Source organism: Mustela nivalis, assembly GCF_964662115.1.
Source record: "Mustela nivalis genome assembly, chromosome: 16".
In the NCBI taxonomy this organism is placed as follows: Eukaryota; Metazoa; Chordata; class Mammalia; order Carnivora; family Mustelidae; genus Mustela; species Mustela nivalis.
The window spans coordinates 8473436-8487143 of record NC_139035.1 but is presented as its reverse complement, the minus strand read 5'-3'; the positions used below and the strand labels follow the sequence as shown (position 1 = coordinate 8487143).

The window sequence follows — 13708 nt, the reverse complement described above, 5'->3', positions numbered from 1 at the left end:
TATAAAGCAAATTAACAAACATAAAAGTAGAAATTAACATAATAGGGGATTTTAGCACCCCATTTACATCAGTGGAGAAATTATGCAGAAAAAAATTAATAAAGAAGAAAACAGTGGCTTGAATGACTCATTAGACCAGACAGACCTAACAGATATATACACAGAGAAAATTAAAAGATTGATGCAGAGAAATGAAAATGGAAATACAACAGTTCAAAATCTTTGCTACCCAGCAAAGGCAGTTGTAAGAAGCAAATTTCCAATGATACAGGCCTGCCAAAAAAGAAAAAAACAAAAATCTCCAACAATCTAACCTTAGTCCTAAGGAACAAGAAAAAGGAGGAGCAAGCCCAGTGTTAGTAGAGGGAAAGAAATAATCACACCAGAGCAGAAATAAATAAAATGGAGACTTAAAAAAATAGTAGAAAAGATCAGTGAAACTAAGAACTAGTTTGTTGAAAAGCACAACAAAATTGATAGACCTTTAGCCAGACTCTTAACAAAAAAAGACAGGACTCCATATTAGAAATGAAACAAAAGTTATAGCTGACACCATAGATATGCAAAGGGTTTAAAGTGATTCTTATGAAAAATTATATGCCAATAAATTGGGCAACCTAGAAGAGATGGATAAATTAGTAGAAACCTAGAGTCTTCCAAGATGAAAGAGGGAGAAATAGAAAATGTAAACAGACCAGTTAGTAGTCATAGATTTGAGTCAGTAATCAAATAACTCCCAATAAGTAAAAAAGTCCAGGACCAGATGGCTTCATAGGTTAATTTATGAAATATTTAATACCTATTACTTAATAGGTATTCAATTTAAGATTTAATTGATTAACTCAAATTAAATGAAATATTTAATGAGATTAATTTAAACCTAAAATAGATTTAATAATAGAAGATTTAATACCTATTCTTCTCGAACTGTTCCTAGAAAATTAAAGAGTAAGGATTGTTTCTAAATTCATTCTGTGAGACCAGCATGAGTGTAATTCCAAAACCAGACAAATACACTATAGAAAGAAAATTATAGGCCAATATCTCTGATGAACACAGATGCAAAATTAGAACAAAATGTTAACAAACCAGATTCAAAGTACATTAAAAGGATCATTCTCACTATCAAATAGGATTTATTCCATGGGTGCAAGGATGGTTTTATATCCACAGATTAGTCCGTGAGTGTGATATAGCACATTAACAAAATGAGGATAGAAATCATATGATCATCTCCATAGATTCAGAAAAAGCATTTAATGAAGTCAATGTCCATTCATTCTCAACAGAATGGGTATAGAGGAATTGTACCGCCACACAGTAAAGTCCATAAACGCATAGCTAGCTTCATACTTAATGATGAAAATTTGCAAGCTTTTCCTCTACAATCAGGAGCAAGACTAGGATGTTCACTCTTACCCTTTTTAATCAACTCGGTACTGGAAGTGTTAACCCCAGCAGTCAGAAAAGAAAAATAAAAGGCATCCAAATTGGCAAGGAAGAAGTAAAGCTGTCACTTTTTGTAGGTGAGTGATACTATATATGGAAAACCCTAGAACTTAACCAAGAAAATTAGTAGCACTAATAAATGAATTCAGTAAATTTGCAGGATACAAAAGTAAGATACAGAAATGTCTTGCTTTTCTGGGCACTTATAGGGAACTATCAGAAAGAGAAATTAAGATTTGCAATTGATTCAAAAAGAATAAATTGATTCAAAAAGAATAAATTTAACTAGGAGTTGAAAACCTGCACTCTGAAAACTCTAAGAGACTGCGGAAAGAAATCGTAGGTGATACAAATAATTGGAAAGATATAACATGCTCTTGGGTTAGAAGAATTAATGTTAAAATGTCCAGACTACCCAAAGCAATCTCCAGATTCATTGCAAACCCTATCAAAATATCAGTAATTTTTTCATAAAACTGAAATTTGTGTGGAACCACAGAAGACCCTGAATAGCAAAAGCAACCTTGAGAAAGAAAAACAAAGCAGGTAGTAAGTATCACAATTCCAGATTTCAAGATTCAGTGGAAAGCTATAGTCATCAAAACAGTCTGGTGCTGGCACAAAAACAGACAAACAGATCAGTGGAACAGGACAGGTAGCCCAGAAGTAAACCAATGCTTATTTTGTCATTTCTTCTACAATAGAGTATGCTAGAATATACAATAGGGAAAGAGAGTTTCTTCAGTCAACTGTGTTGGGGGAAACTGCGCAACTAATGCAAAAGAATGAAACTGGCCCCCTTTTTTTTTTTAAACATCATACACAAAAATAAACTTGAACTGAAATAAATATCTAAATATAAGACCTGAAATGATAAAACCCCTCAAAGAATTAGGACAGTGGTTTCAGCAGTACTTTCTGGATCTCTCTTTGAGTCAAGGGCAAACAAAAGCAAAAACAAACAACTGAAACTGCATCAAACTAAAATGCTTTTACAGAGGAAACAATCAACAAAACAAAAAGGCATAATGAATGAGAGAAGATATTTGCAAATGACATATCTGATAAAGGCTTAATACCCAAAATATACAAAGAACTCCTATAACTTAATGCCACCCCCCCAATAATATGATTTTTAAAATGGCAGAGGGCTTGAATAGACATTTTACCAAAGACCTACAGAAAGTAAGTCACAGGGGTGTAAAATACAGCATAGCAGATATAATCAATAATATTGTAATAAATTTGTATCATAACAGGTAATTACATTTATGTGGTGAACATTTCATAGCGCATGTAAGTGTTGAGTAACTATGTTGTGCACCTGAAATTAGTGTAATACTGTATGTCAACTATGTTTCAATAAAAAAACAAATATTCTTAAAAATAAAATACTTCTGAATAAATTTAAAATGTCCAAGATGTTTTCACAGAAAGTCATAAAAGATTGCATTGGGAAATTAAAGGCTTAAATAAATGGAGACTATACCATGTTCATGGAGTAGAAAATTTAATTTCAGATAGTAATCTATCCCAAATTGACAATTCCACTCAAAATTCTAACAGACTTTAAGAAGCACACACTAATTTAAAAATTTATATGGAAATGAAGGATTCTTGATCTGATAATACAAATTTCACCCAGTGCTCCTGAGATTTACTGTTTTACCTATAAACTATGACTTTTTTTTTTTTTTTAACTTATCTGTGATTTGGTTCTGGAACACTGAAAAGAAATTTAAAAAAAAAAAAAAAAAGAATAGTAAAAGGCTTTGACTTTGAAAACCTTTTCTTGGAACTGCCATTGGACCACAGTAGATCTTGACTATACCAATGATAAACGTAACAATGGCTAAACAAAAAAAGTCTTTTAAGGGCAGCAAGCTCTAGGAAGTCAATTTATTTTATAGGTAAGATGTGGATAGGCAATAAAATTTAACTGTACTTTTAAAGGCTTTTAACCTTTATAGGGTTTCTTATAATCCTTTCCTTCTTTTTTCTTCTATACTTAAATAAATGCTCCTACAATTGTAAGGTCTATAATGTTAAGTGCTTTTGGGAATAATTTCACCTTTGATTAAGTGTGGGAGGGGAGGATATGTTTACCATGTATGGGTGTGTGTGATCCTGGAATAGATTTTATTTGTGTTGATGTCATATTTTACGAAAGGGAAATATTTGAATCATTTACCATTCTTTATTAATGGCAAACTGTACTTGTTTTTATAGGGAAGAGTGGACAGAAGCCATTCAGGCTGTAGCAGACAGACTTCAGAGACAAGAAGAGGAAAGAATGAATTGTAGTCCAACTTCACAAATTGATAATATAGGGGAGGAAGAGATGGATGCTTCCACAACCCATCATAAAAGAAAGGTAGAGAATAGTAATGTATTCCCTCCTCAGCACAGTATATGTATCTGGAAGAAATACACTAAAATTGCCATTTGCAAGAAGCGTTGGCGGATGATCTTATGTTATGCAAATATGTAGGTGTGGGTGGTGTTTATCCTGGTAAATCTGAAATACCTGTCATTGTTTAAGACCAAGTAATTTAGATGTCACCTCATTTTCATGGGTTGGCACTTAACATTGACTGCTGATAGGACTTTGGGTGAACTTGTTGAGTGAAGTGCCATTGTGCTGATTTATAATTTGCATTTTTCTCTTACTGTTTTTCATACCATTTTAGAACTTGGAAATAACGTTTTCCCTAATGATCTGGTCATTTTCCATTTGGTATTTTGTATGCTCAAAGCAGAAGGAGACATGGTTCTGGTGTGCTTCCTGCCTGACGCCCAGCCTCACTAATAGCTTTTTATTTTAACGGCTGCTCCTGAGCCAGTGTGGGAAAGGAGTTTTCCTTCCCTGAGTCTTCCAGATTAATAAATGCCAGTTTATAGATTGATGGAGTTATTAATTGTGCTTTTCGTTGTTATAGAAAATTAAAAAGCTGGGTGCCTGTGTGGCTCAGTTGCTTAAGCATCTGATTTTGGCTCAGGTCATGATCTCAGGGTCCTGGGGTCAAGCCCCACATTGAGCTCTGTGCTCAGTGGGGAGTCTGTTTTAGAGTCTCTCTCCCTTTGCCACTCCCCCCACTCACTCTCTCTCTAAAATAAATAAATAAATCTTAAAAAAAAAAAAGAAAATTAGGGGTGCCTGGTGGCTCAGTCATTAAGGGTCTGCCTTTGGCTTAAATCATGATCCTGGGGTCCTGGGATCGATCCCTGCATCAGGCTCCCTGCTTGTTTCTCCCTCTCCAACCCCCCTGCTTGTGTTCCTCCTCTCACCGTCTTCCTATCAAATAATAAATAAAGTCTTTGAAAAAAAATAAAAAACAACTTCCTTGTATGAAAATGATATTTTAAGATTAGGGGCACCTGGGTGGCTCAGTGGGTTAAAGCCTGTACATTCGGCTCAAGTCATGATCTCAGGGTCCTGGGATCAAGCCCCATATCGGGCTCTCTGCTCAGCGGGGAGCCTGCTTCTCCCCCACCTCTCTGCCTGCCTTTCTGCTTATTTGTGATCTCTGTCTATAAATAAATAAATAAAATCTTTAAAAAAAAATAAAAAAACAACTTCCTTGTATGAAAATGATATTTTAAGATTAAAGATCTAAGTGTTCAAATTAAATGAACATGCCATTTATCATGTTAGAATATATTTGTTATAGTGAATTGTAAATTTAATCTCCATGTAGGAAAACGCTAATTTCTAATGTAATTACCCATGTGATTTGGTCTTAGCACAATGAATAAGAACTCTTCGGAGTTAGACTGCTTGAGTTCAAATCCTCCTTTTTCCACATCTAAACGTATGAACTTGATGAAGTTAATTTCTCTCTCATCTGAAATTTCTGTTCTACTTATAATAGTCTGTCTTGATCTTAGTCAAATGTCTGAGAACTCTTTGTGTCTTCATTGAAGACTTACCTCTGTTAGTTGAAATGAATCCCTCTTTTAAGTCAGCTTAATGCCCCCTTGTTCTTTAGTCATTGCAAAGAAGTAAAAATAAAGAAACAGTCTAGATTTACTCACCTACTCAGAGATAAGAAAGCTTCTTTTGGATGTCTATGTGCACTTGTAGATTGTAGCTCTGCTCATAAATTTAAAATCAGGTACCAATTAATCTTGTCCTTTGAATTTCATACTACCCCATCCAGTAACAATCTGTAGCACTATACCCCCATTAGCTGAAATTCCTAAAACTGCTTAATAACTGTTACATTGCTGTTGAGGCGGTTACAGGTTGAAAGTGGGGAGTTTATAATACCCTAACTAGAAATACTCTTGCTGATCGATGAGAGAATTTAGAAATGAATATGGGAATTTTTTACCAAAAATTTTGAATGAAAAGAGACATTTTCAAAGATGTAAAAATGCAAAAGCATGGTGGATTTTATTTTATCTTTTTCTCTGTTAAGGCTGGGTATAAATCATGTTAAAAAGCACAGTGCAATTTCCTCCTTTCACAGTTACCAGTGTGGAGTATCTTCGAATTCATCACCTTCACTAATTATCACTTGTAAATGTTTATTTTAAGTTTATTTGCTGCTGTGCTTTTGACAGCACTGTTAGATATATTATCTCATTTAATCCTCTCAAAAATCAGGTGAACCTGATTATCCCATTTTGTAGGTGATTCATCTGACGTTCAGAAAAGTTAAAATCTTGTTCAAACATGTAAGGACTTTTAATTTTATACTGTCTAACTTCAATGTGCACCTTATTTCTTATTATTGATTGATATCTCATGAGCCTTTATAATCAGTATAATTATTAGACTCATTGCATGACCAAGTTATATTAGAGAACAAAATTATACAGACATTCTTAACGATTATACTTGGTTTCTCAAAATATTTATGTCAAGCTGTTGTGCTTACTCTGTTTCAGTTAATTTCATTATATATTGATGTACTCTTGGGAAAATCAGTAGAATTTTAATATTACAGAGTAATGATAGAAAGTAGGGTTTTTAAAGCAGATTCTCTAAGAAATCTCACTGAAACTGGGTCTCAGAAATTAAAAATTGATATGAATGGTATTTTGAAAATAGGGCAATTCGTTGTCTTATGTGACCTATATCTGATTTATATTGTTTGTTATTATTTCATTTCATTTTTTAAAAATTTTTTTAAAGACTTCATTAATTATTTAATTTATTTATTGAGAGAAAGGGCAGGGGGAGCACGTAAGCAGGAGAAAGAGGGAGAGGGAGAATCCCAGGCAGACTCCCTGCTGAGCCTGGAGCCTGACTCAGGGCTCGATCTCAGGACCCTGAGAGTGTGACCTGACCTGGAATCCAGAGACGGACACTCAACCAACTGGGCCTCCCACGCAGCCCTGTTTCATTTCATTTTAAATGAGATTGTATAAAAACTGTTTTAAATGACAAAGAATGTAGAAAAAGTTCGAACCTCTGTACCACTCTTTTGTGATGGCCCTAACAGCTTCCTTAAAAAGGGTAAAAGAGTGCTATCACCTCCCTAGTTCCCTAGTACTACATCCTCTATGTGTATCACGTTTCATAAAAAGAATGACTGAAGTCCAGATTATTTTTCATCTCAGACACTGTAAACAGATATTCTGAAATAAGAATGCCTTTCTCATAGTTTACAGCGTACATTTTCTTCTTTGTTCACTTTTTGAAAAATGAGCGATGGGAAGAGGGAAGGGCTACTGCTCGTGTTAACTCCGCTGAGAACTGTCGGAGCCATTTTCTCTCGCCTCCAACACAGCGCTGGCGACCACTGTTAGTGGGAGCGGGTCACCCAGTATCCGCAGCACCGGTGAAACATCTCTTAAGGAAACACACCAAGTGGTGGAAAAGGGGCAGAGGCCTCATAACGAGATTTATGGTCCGTTCTGTGTTTCAACCAAAAGACGATCTTTAAAGGAATTTGATGAGAGGACTCAGAAGGGCCTAATCTTGGTCTGCCGAGCGGCCATTCTCTGTAGGGTCAGGTATGTGAAGGGCACGGCGTTCAAGGATCAACAGCCAAGTGCGAGTCAGCGTTTGGCCTGATTTTTAAGTGCCCAGCACGGGCCTCTCTGAGAGCAGCTGTTTGTGGTCTCCTGGCTTGGCGTCAAGTCTGAGCAGTACATGCCACCTTCCCATTGTGTCTGCCTCTGGTCCTTGGAGTTTTGTTACTTAGTGGCTGGCACGTGGAGAAAAGGTGAAGAAGGTTCACAGGGACCTGCAGAACCCTCCGTCTCCTCGCCGAGCCAGGGAAGGAGCCGCAGATCCGTGGCGGGGAGGTTGGCTGGACAAACGTGAATTTCTTGAGAGCCTCCCTTTTTAGCTCTTGGTTTAGCTCTTAGCATTGTAAATTGTACGTGGGTTTATCTTCTTTGACCAAACGTGCTGAGAGGTTTCTTGTGTTCACCTTCAAATATATATTCATATTCTTTAACTTACATTTTGGACTACATAATTAGCCTTCTTCTTATACTCTAGTGTGTATTCAAATACATTTACTAAGCATTTGTTGTGTATGTCCGTGCATCTCTTAACCAAAAAGAGCTACATCAACACGCTGGAGATAATGTGAAGGAAAGACTAGAACTATGTTAAATATTTACATAATAAATTTGGGGGGTTGGGTTTTAGAGGATTGATTTTTCTGCAGAGGATCCGTGCTGTCATCTTTTATTAAAGTCTTACCATTATTTTTTCTCCTTAACACCATCTAAAAGAGGGAAACATTTTGTAATGGGTTATATTTCATTTGTAAAGACTAGATAATTACTGTGTGTACCGTGCCAAACGTGAGCATTTGGTATCAAAGATACTTTTAAATTTTTCTAAAGTTTTGTCAAAATAGGTATGAAATCTGTTTCTGATTTTTTTCACATAGGTTGCTTTTACTAATATTAATTTCCATACAAATTCTCTTTTTTTAAGGTTGGCAGTCAAACTAATAGAAGCTGTGAAATTTAGGGACAAGGCTATAATACTTGTATAAAACCATCTTTTCTCTAAGAATTGCAATCGTTAAGGAATCTAGTAATATTTTATAATTACATTTTGCTTTTCATCTGAAAATGTCATAAAGCAATTTATAAATTCCTTTCTGATTTTTATCTCTAAGAATTTGGTTTCCAATTATATGATATTTAATAATAGGACACAGCAAGTATCATTTTTCAGTGCATTTAGATACAAATTGAGGAGGGTACTGTTCAAATGAAGCTTTGAGCCAAAAATAATTTCAGAGCCTCGTTACAAGAATAAGGTCTCTTCGTTCACTATTGCCATGGAACAAACTACCAAGTTTAAAGTCTTAGAACACTAATGGTACCTTACTTCTCATGATTTTTTGGTTTGTGTGGCCACTTGTACTGGTCTCACATGGGTCTCTTAAGCGGTTGCATTCAGTTAGCAAACAGGCTGGCCTGGAAGAGCCAAGAAATCCTTTTGCTTCTGGATTCTTGGTTCTCCTCCATGTGATCTCTTGGCTTATGGTGTCTCATCCCCCAGGCCCTTTGTACATGGTATCTATCTTTACAGCATGAAGGCTGGCTTTCAATTATGACTTCTCCAAGGGGTGAAAGCATAAGCTTCCACATTTAAAGGCTGGACCTGGAACTGGCATAGTATTACTTTGGTCATATTCTGTGTTCAAAGCAGGACATAAGACTAGCCAAGGGAGAGGAAGAGCCTGCCTCTTCAGGGGAAGAATGGCATGTGCGTAGGAGTCAAAGGACTAGTGGCCGCCATTGTTGGAGACTACCTCGCACAGATAGCTTTGTGGTTATTTAGTGTCCCTTGGTTTTTAGAAATCTATTAATGCAAACAAAATTTCTTAATACTATCAACTATTCAAATGACACTAACCTTGTTAACTCTATTCTGAATATTTAGTGCCATGTTTGATTTTGAGTTGAATATAAATGTACTTTTTTATTTTCCCTGATACCTTTTGCTACTTTTGAACTGAAGATATTATTGAATGGTTAAGATATTGTAACTTGACATTTGGAAAAATTTTCAAAATTATAGGCAGCACATAATGTTGAAAATAAATATAAGCATTTGTAAATTTTTTTAAATTTTTACAAATATGTATATGAAGAATATTGGTCTGTAGTTTTCTTGTAATGTTTTTGTCTGATTTTGATTACCAGGGTAAAATGGCCTCATAGGGTATATTGGAATGTGTTCTCTTTTTCTCAACTTTCTGTAGGAATTTATATGGAATTGGTATCGTTTCTTCTTTAAATGTTTATAAAATTCAGCAGTGAAAGCACCTGGCTTTAGTTTTCCTTGTTGAGTTTTTTGACCACAGATTCAATTTTCTTAGTAGACATAGGGCATTCAAGTTACCTATTTCTGTTTGAGTGAGCTTTGATAGGGTAAGGTTTTCAGGAAATTTATTCATTTCATGTATCTTGTTGATTTCATGGGCATAAAGCTGTTTATAATATTCCCATGTGATCCTCTTAATGTCTGTAGAGTTTGGAATGATGTCAGCTCTTTTATTCGTAACATTGGCCATTTGTGTCTTCCGTCTTTATTTTCCTGAGCAATCTGGCTAGAGGTTTATCAATTCTATTGATCTTCTAATATGATATCCTCTACTTTTTTTCTTTTAAAATTTTTTAAAATTGATTTCTGCTCTGATCTTTATTATTTCCTTTCTTCTCTTCAGCTTATTGTGCTCTCATTCAGTTTCTTAATGTGGAAGTGAGATCATTGATTTGAGACATTCTTGATTCAGATGGGTGGTAAACAGGAAAAAAATACAGTTATAAAATGGCACAAAAGTCTTTAATAACTATTGATCATCTATAGGATAAAACCCAGGTTCTTGTTATTCATGAAGATCTCTGAACTGAATTTAAATTTAAGATGATAAACTGAGCATACCCAGTTATCTTCCCTTCCACTTAAAAGCCCATTAAAATGGTAGTAAAAGCACAAAAAAAGAGACAAGTCCACACAAATAAAAAGCTGGGTGGGGGAAAGGCATTAGTGGACAACCAATATCAAAATTAGGGCAATTTTTGGAAGAACCTTCATAAAACAGGAAAAGCATGCATAAAGGGGGCTGTAGAGAGCAAGTAGCAGGTCTGCTTGGCAAAATCCTGATAATCAGCTCACTTAAGAGTGAGAAATGAAACTGAACAGGCTGATTAATTAAAGGCATTCTTAGATGTCTCTGACTTTCTATTTTGAATTGCACCAACTTGTTTCTCAGATGTTGTACTTAGACTTCTTACTGGGCTCCAGGGTTATTTCCAGCATTTCTTACACACCTGTCTTTCACTTCCTAGGAGTTTATCCTAATTTTGTTAAAGAACATTCTCAAAAGGCTTCCCTGAAGGGTACTGCTCCCTTAGATGTATTTAGAAATGTTTGTGGGGGACATTTTTGATGGCCATGTTGTTTGGGGATAGTGGCCATGCTAAACCCTGAGAAACTTGGGTTCTTGGAAAACAGTGTGGCAGTTCCTCAAAACATGCAAAATAGAATTACCATATGATCCAGTAATTCCACTATTGGGTACTTACCTAAAGACACAAAAACACCAATTTGAAAATGTAGGTGCATACTCCTATGTTTATTGCAGCGTGATTTATAAGAGGCAGGATTTGAAGGCAGCCCAAGTGTTCACTGACAGGTGAATGGGTGAGGAGAGGTGATACATACACACACGCACAGCGGAATATTACTCAACCCAAAAAAATAACAAACCATTGCCATTTGCAATGACATGGATGGAGCTAGAGAGTATAATAATAATAATATAATAAGAGTATAATAATAATAGAGAGTATAAAAAAAGTTTGAAGTATCAGTCAGAGAAAGACAAATACCATATGATTTCACTCATATGTGAAATTTAAGTAACAAAACAAATGAACAAAGGAAAAAGGAGACCCAAGAAACCAGACTCTTAAATACAGAGAACAAATTGATAGATGTCAGATGGGGTGCCTGGGTGGCTCAGTGGGTTAAGCCTCTGCCTTCGGCTCAGGTCATGAACCCAGGGTCCTGGGATCGAACCCCGCATTGGGCTCTCTGCTCAGCAGGGAGCCTGCTTCCTCCCTCTCTCTCTGCCTGCCTCTCTGCTTACTTCTGATCTCTGTCTGTCAAATAAATAAATAAAATCTTTAAAAAAAGAAAAATTGATAGACGTCAGAGAGAAGCCAGGTGGGATGGGTGGGTCAAAGAGATCAAGGTGATTAAGAGTACACTTATCTTGGTGAACACAGAAATATATAGAACTGTTGTATCATTATATTGTACACCTGAAACTAACATTGTGTATTAATTATACTTCTATAAAAGAAAGGGAGTCCTTGAAAGTGAATTAAAATGATTCTTTTTTTCCTTTTGCCCCTACACTTGACTGATAGCTTGGTAGCTGAGGAATTTGAGGTTCAAAATTATTGTCTCCCATATCTGAAAACTGCTTAAAAGTATCCACGATTGCTGGTGAGGCAGCCATTGCCAGTCGGATTCTTATTCATTTAAGTGTGTTTAGAAATCGGTAAAATTTGCTTTTGAGTAGATACTGCAAACATATACCTATAATGTTTATAAATAAATTGCATCTGATATTTCATACCATATTTTTTAATTTGTATTTTTCAGACAATGAATGATTTTGACTATTTGAAACTACTAGGTAAAGGCACTTTTGGGAAAGTTATTTTGGTTCGAGAGAAGGCAAGTGGCAAATACTATGCTATGAAGATTCTGAAGAAGGAAGTTATTATTGCAAAGGTAATTGATTACTAGAGTTGATTACTGAATTTTTCCTTATGGTATGCACTCGTGTGTGTTCTTGCATACACAACTAAACTGTAGAAATTCCATTAAATAACCAAAATGTGGGTGGGTGATAGGCTACTATTGCAGTACTATCTATGTATCAATATTTATTTATAATGTTAAAAATTTCACAAGTTTATTAATATTATCTGAATGTTGTATACCGAAGCTATTTTTTTTCCTTGAGGAGATAAAAATATTTATTCCATGCTTGTGTATTTGGGGGAATGTTTTGACTGTTTTTGTGACCTATGTCACAATTATACTAGTATTGCTTTTTGCTATTTCCCCTCAACATTCTGAATTCTTTATTATTAAGTAAAATCATTCAAATAGCATAGATGATTTGCACCCATAAATCATACAGCTTATGTAATGATGAGTGGGAAAGCACCATTAATGGATTTGAAAACACAAGAATCATGAAACTAAAAGAAATAGCCTCTGAAATTCTTTCAGGAGCTCCATAACTTTGTTCAGCTTAGACAAACACAGATAACTAACATGTTAATGATGCCAGTTCTCACTCTGAATTCTGAACTGAATCCTGATTCCCTCAATAGACAATTTCAATATACTTTACAAATTGGTCCTTGCTTGATGTTTCATTTAATTCAACAAATGATACATAATATTATTGGTATACTTTATGGATGACTTTAACTTTCAAACCACAGTTGACCCTTGAACACCATGGGGGTTAAGGGTGACTCCCTGCTCAGTTGAAAGTCCACATGTAATTTTTGACTTCCTGCAGTCTGCTATTGACTGAAAGCCTTCGCAATGTCATGAACGGTCAGTTAACACATACTTTGTATGTCCCTTGTCTTACATACTGTATTCTTACAATGAAGTAAGTTAGAGAAAAGAAAATATAATTAAAAAATCGTAAGGAACAGAAAATACATTTCTAGGACTGTACCGTATTTATCAAGAAAAAAATTCACGTGTAAGTGGACCTGCACAGTTCAAACACGTTCAAGGGTCTACTGTGTAGTCTTCTCATCTGGAGTGTATTCCTTCCCACTCTCTGTGAGGCTTTGCTCTCCCCGTCTTTGTACATTTGTTTTCCTTTCAACTCTTACACAAGTCTGGGTCTGGTATGGGAAAGAATATTGACCTGGGAGTCACACGGGCCTGGATTCGCATCCCAGGGTTGCATCTTATCATCTAATTACCTTTAACAACCAGTTTTGGGGGAGTGCTACTCCCTTGCAGTGTTTGGGGGAGCATATGTGCTTATCAAAGTAAATCGGGGAGGAGAAGCGGGTGACTGGCACCAGGTGGAGGCCACGCATGCTTGGTGTCCTATAGTGTGTCGAGCCGCCCGACGGAGCCTTGCGTTTTTCATCTGCAAAATTTCACTTGTTAAAAGAAAAGCAGTCACTTAAAGTAATGAACCCTGGGTGTTCAATGCAACTGATGAATCACTGAATTCTACCTCTGAAACTGTTAATACAGCAGATGTTACTTAAATTG

The 13708-nt window shown here is 35.7% G+C and overlaps 1 protein-coding gene across 2 annotated transcripts in view; it reads left to right on the top strand.

The window, feature by feature from the left end:
- The window catches only part of AKT3 (AKT serine/threonine kinase 3), a 303429-nt gene that overhangs the window by 168432 nt on the left and 121289 nt on the right, over positions 1-13708 (top strand). For both annotated transcript variants that reach the window (XM_082702257.1, XM_082702258.1), the window contains 2 exons: positions 3679-3823; positions 12050-12181. In XM_082702257.1, coding sequence (XP_082558383.1) covers positions 3679-3823; positions 12050-12181 — 277 coding nt within the window. The remainder of the gene's footprint in view (positions 1-3678; positions 3824-12049; positions 12182-13708) is intronic.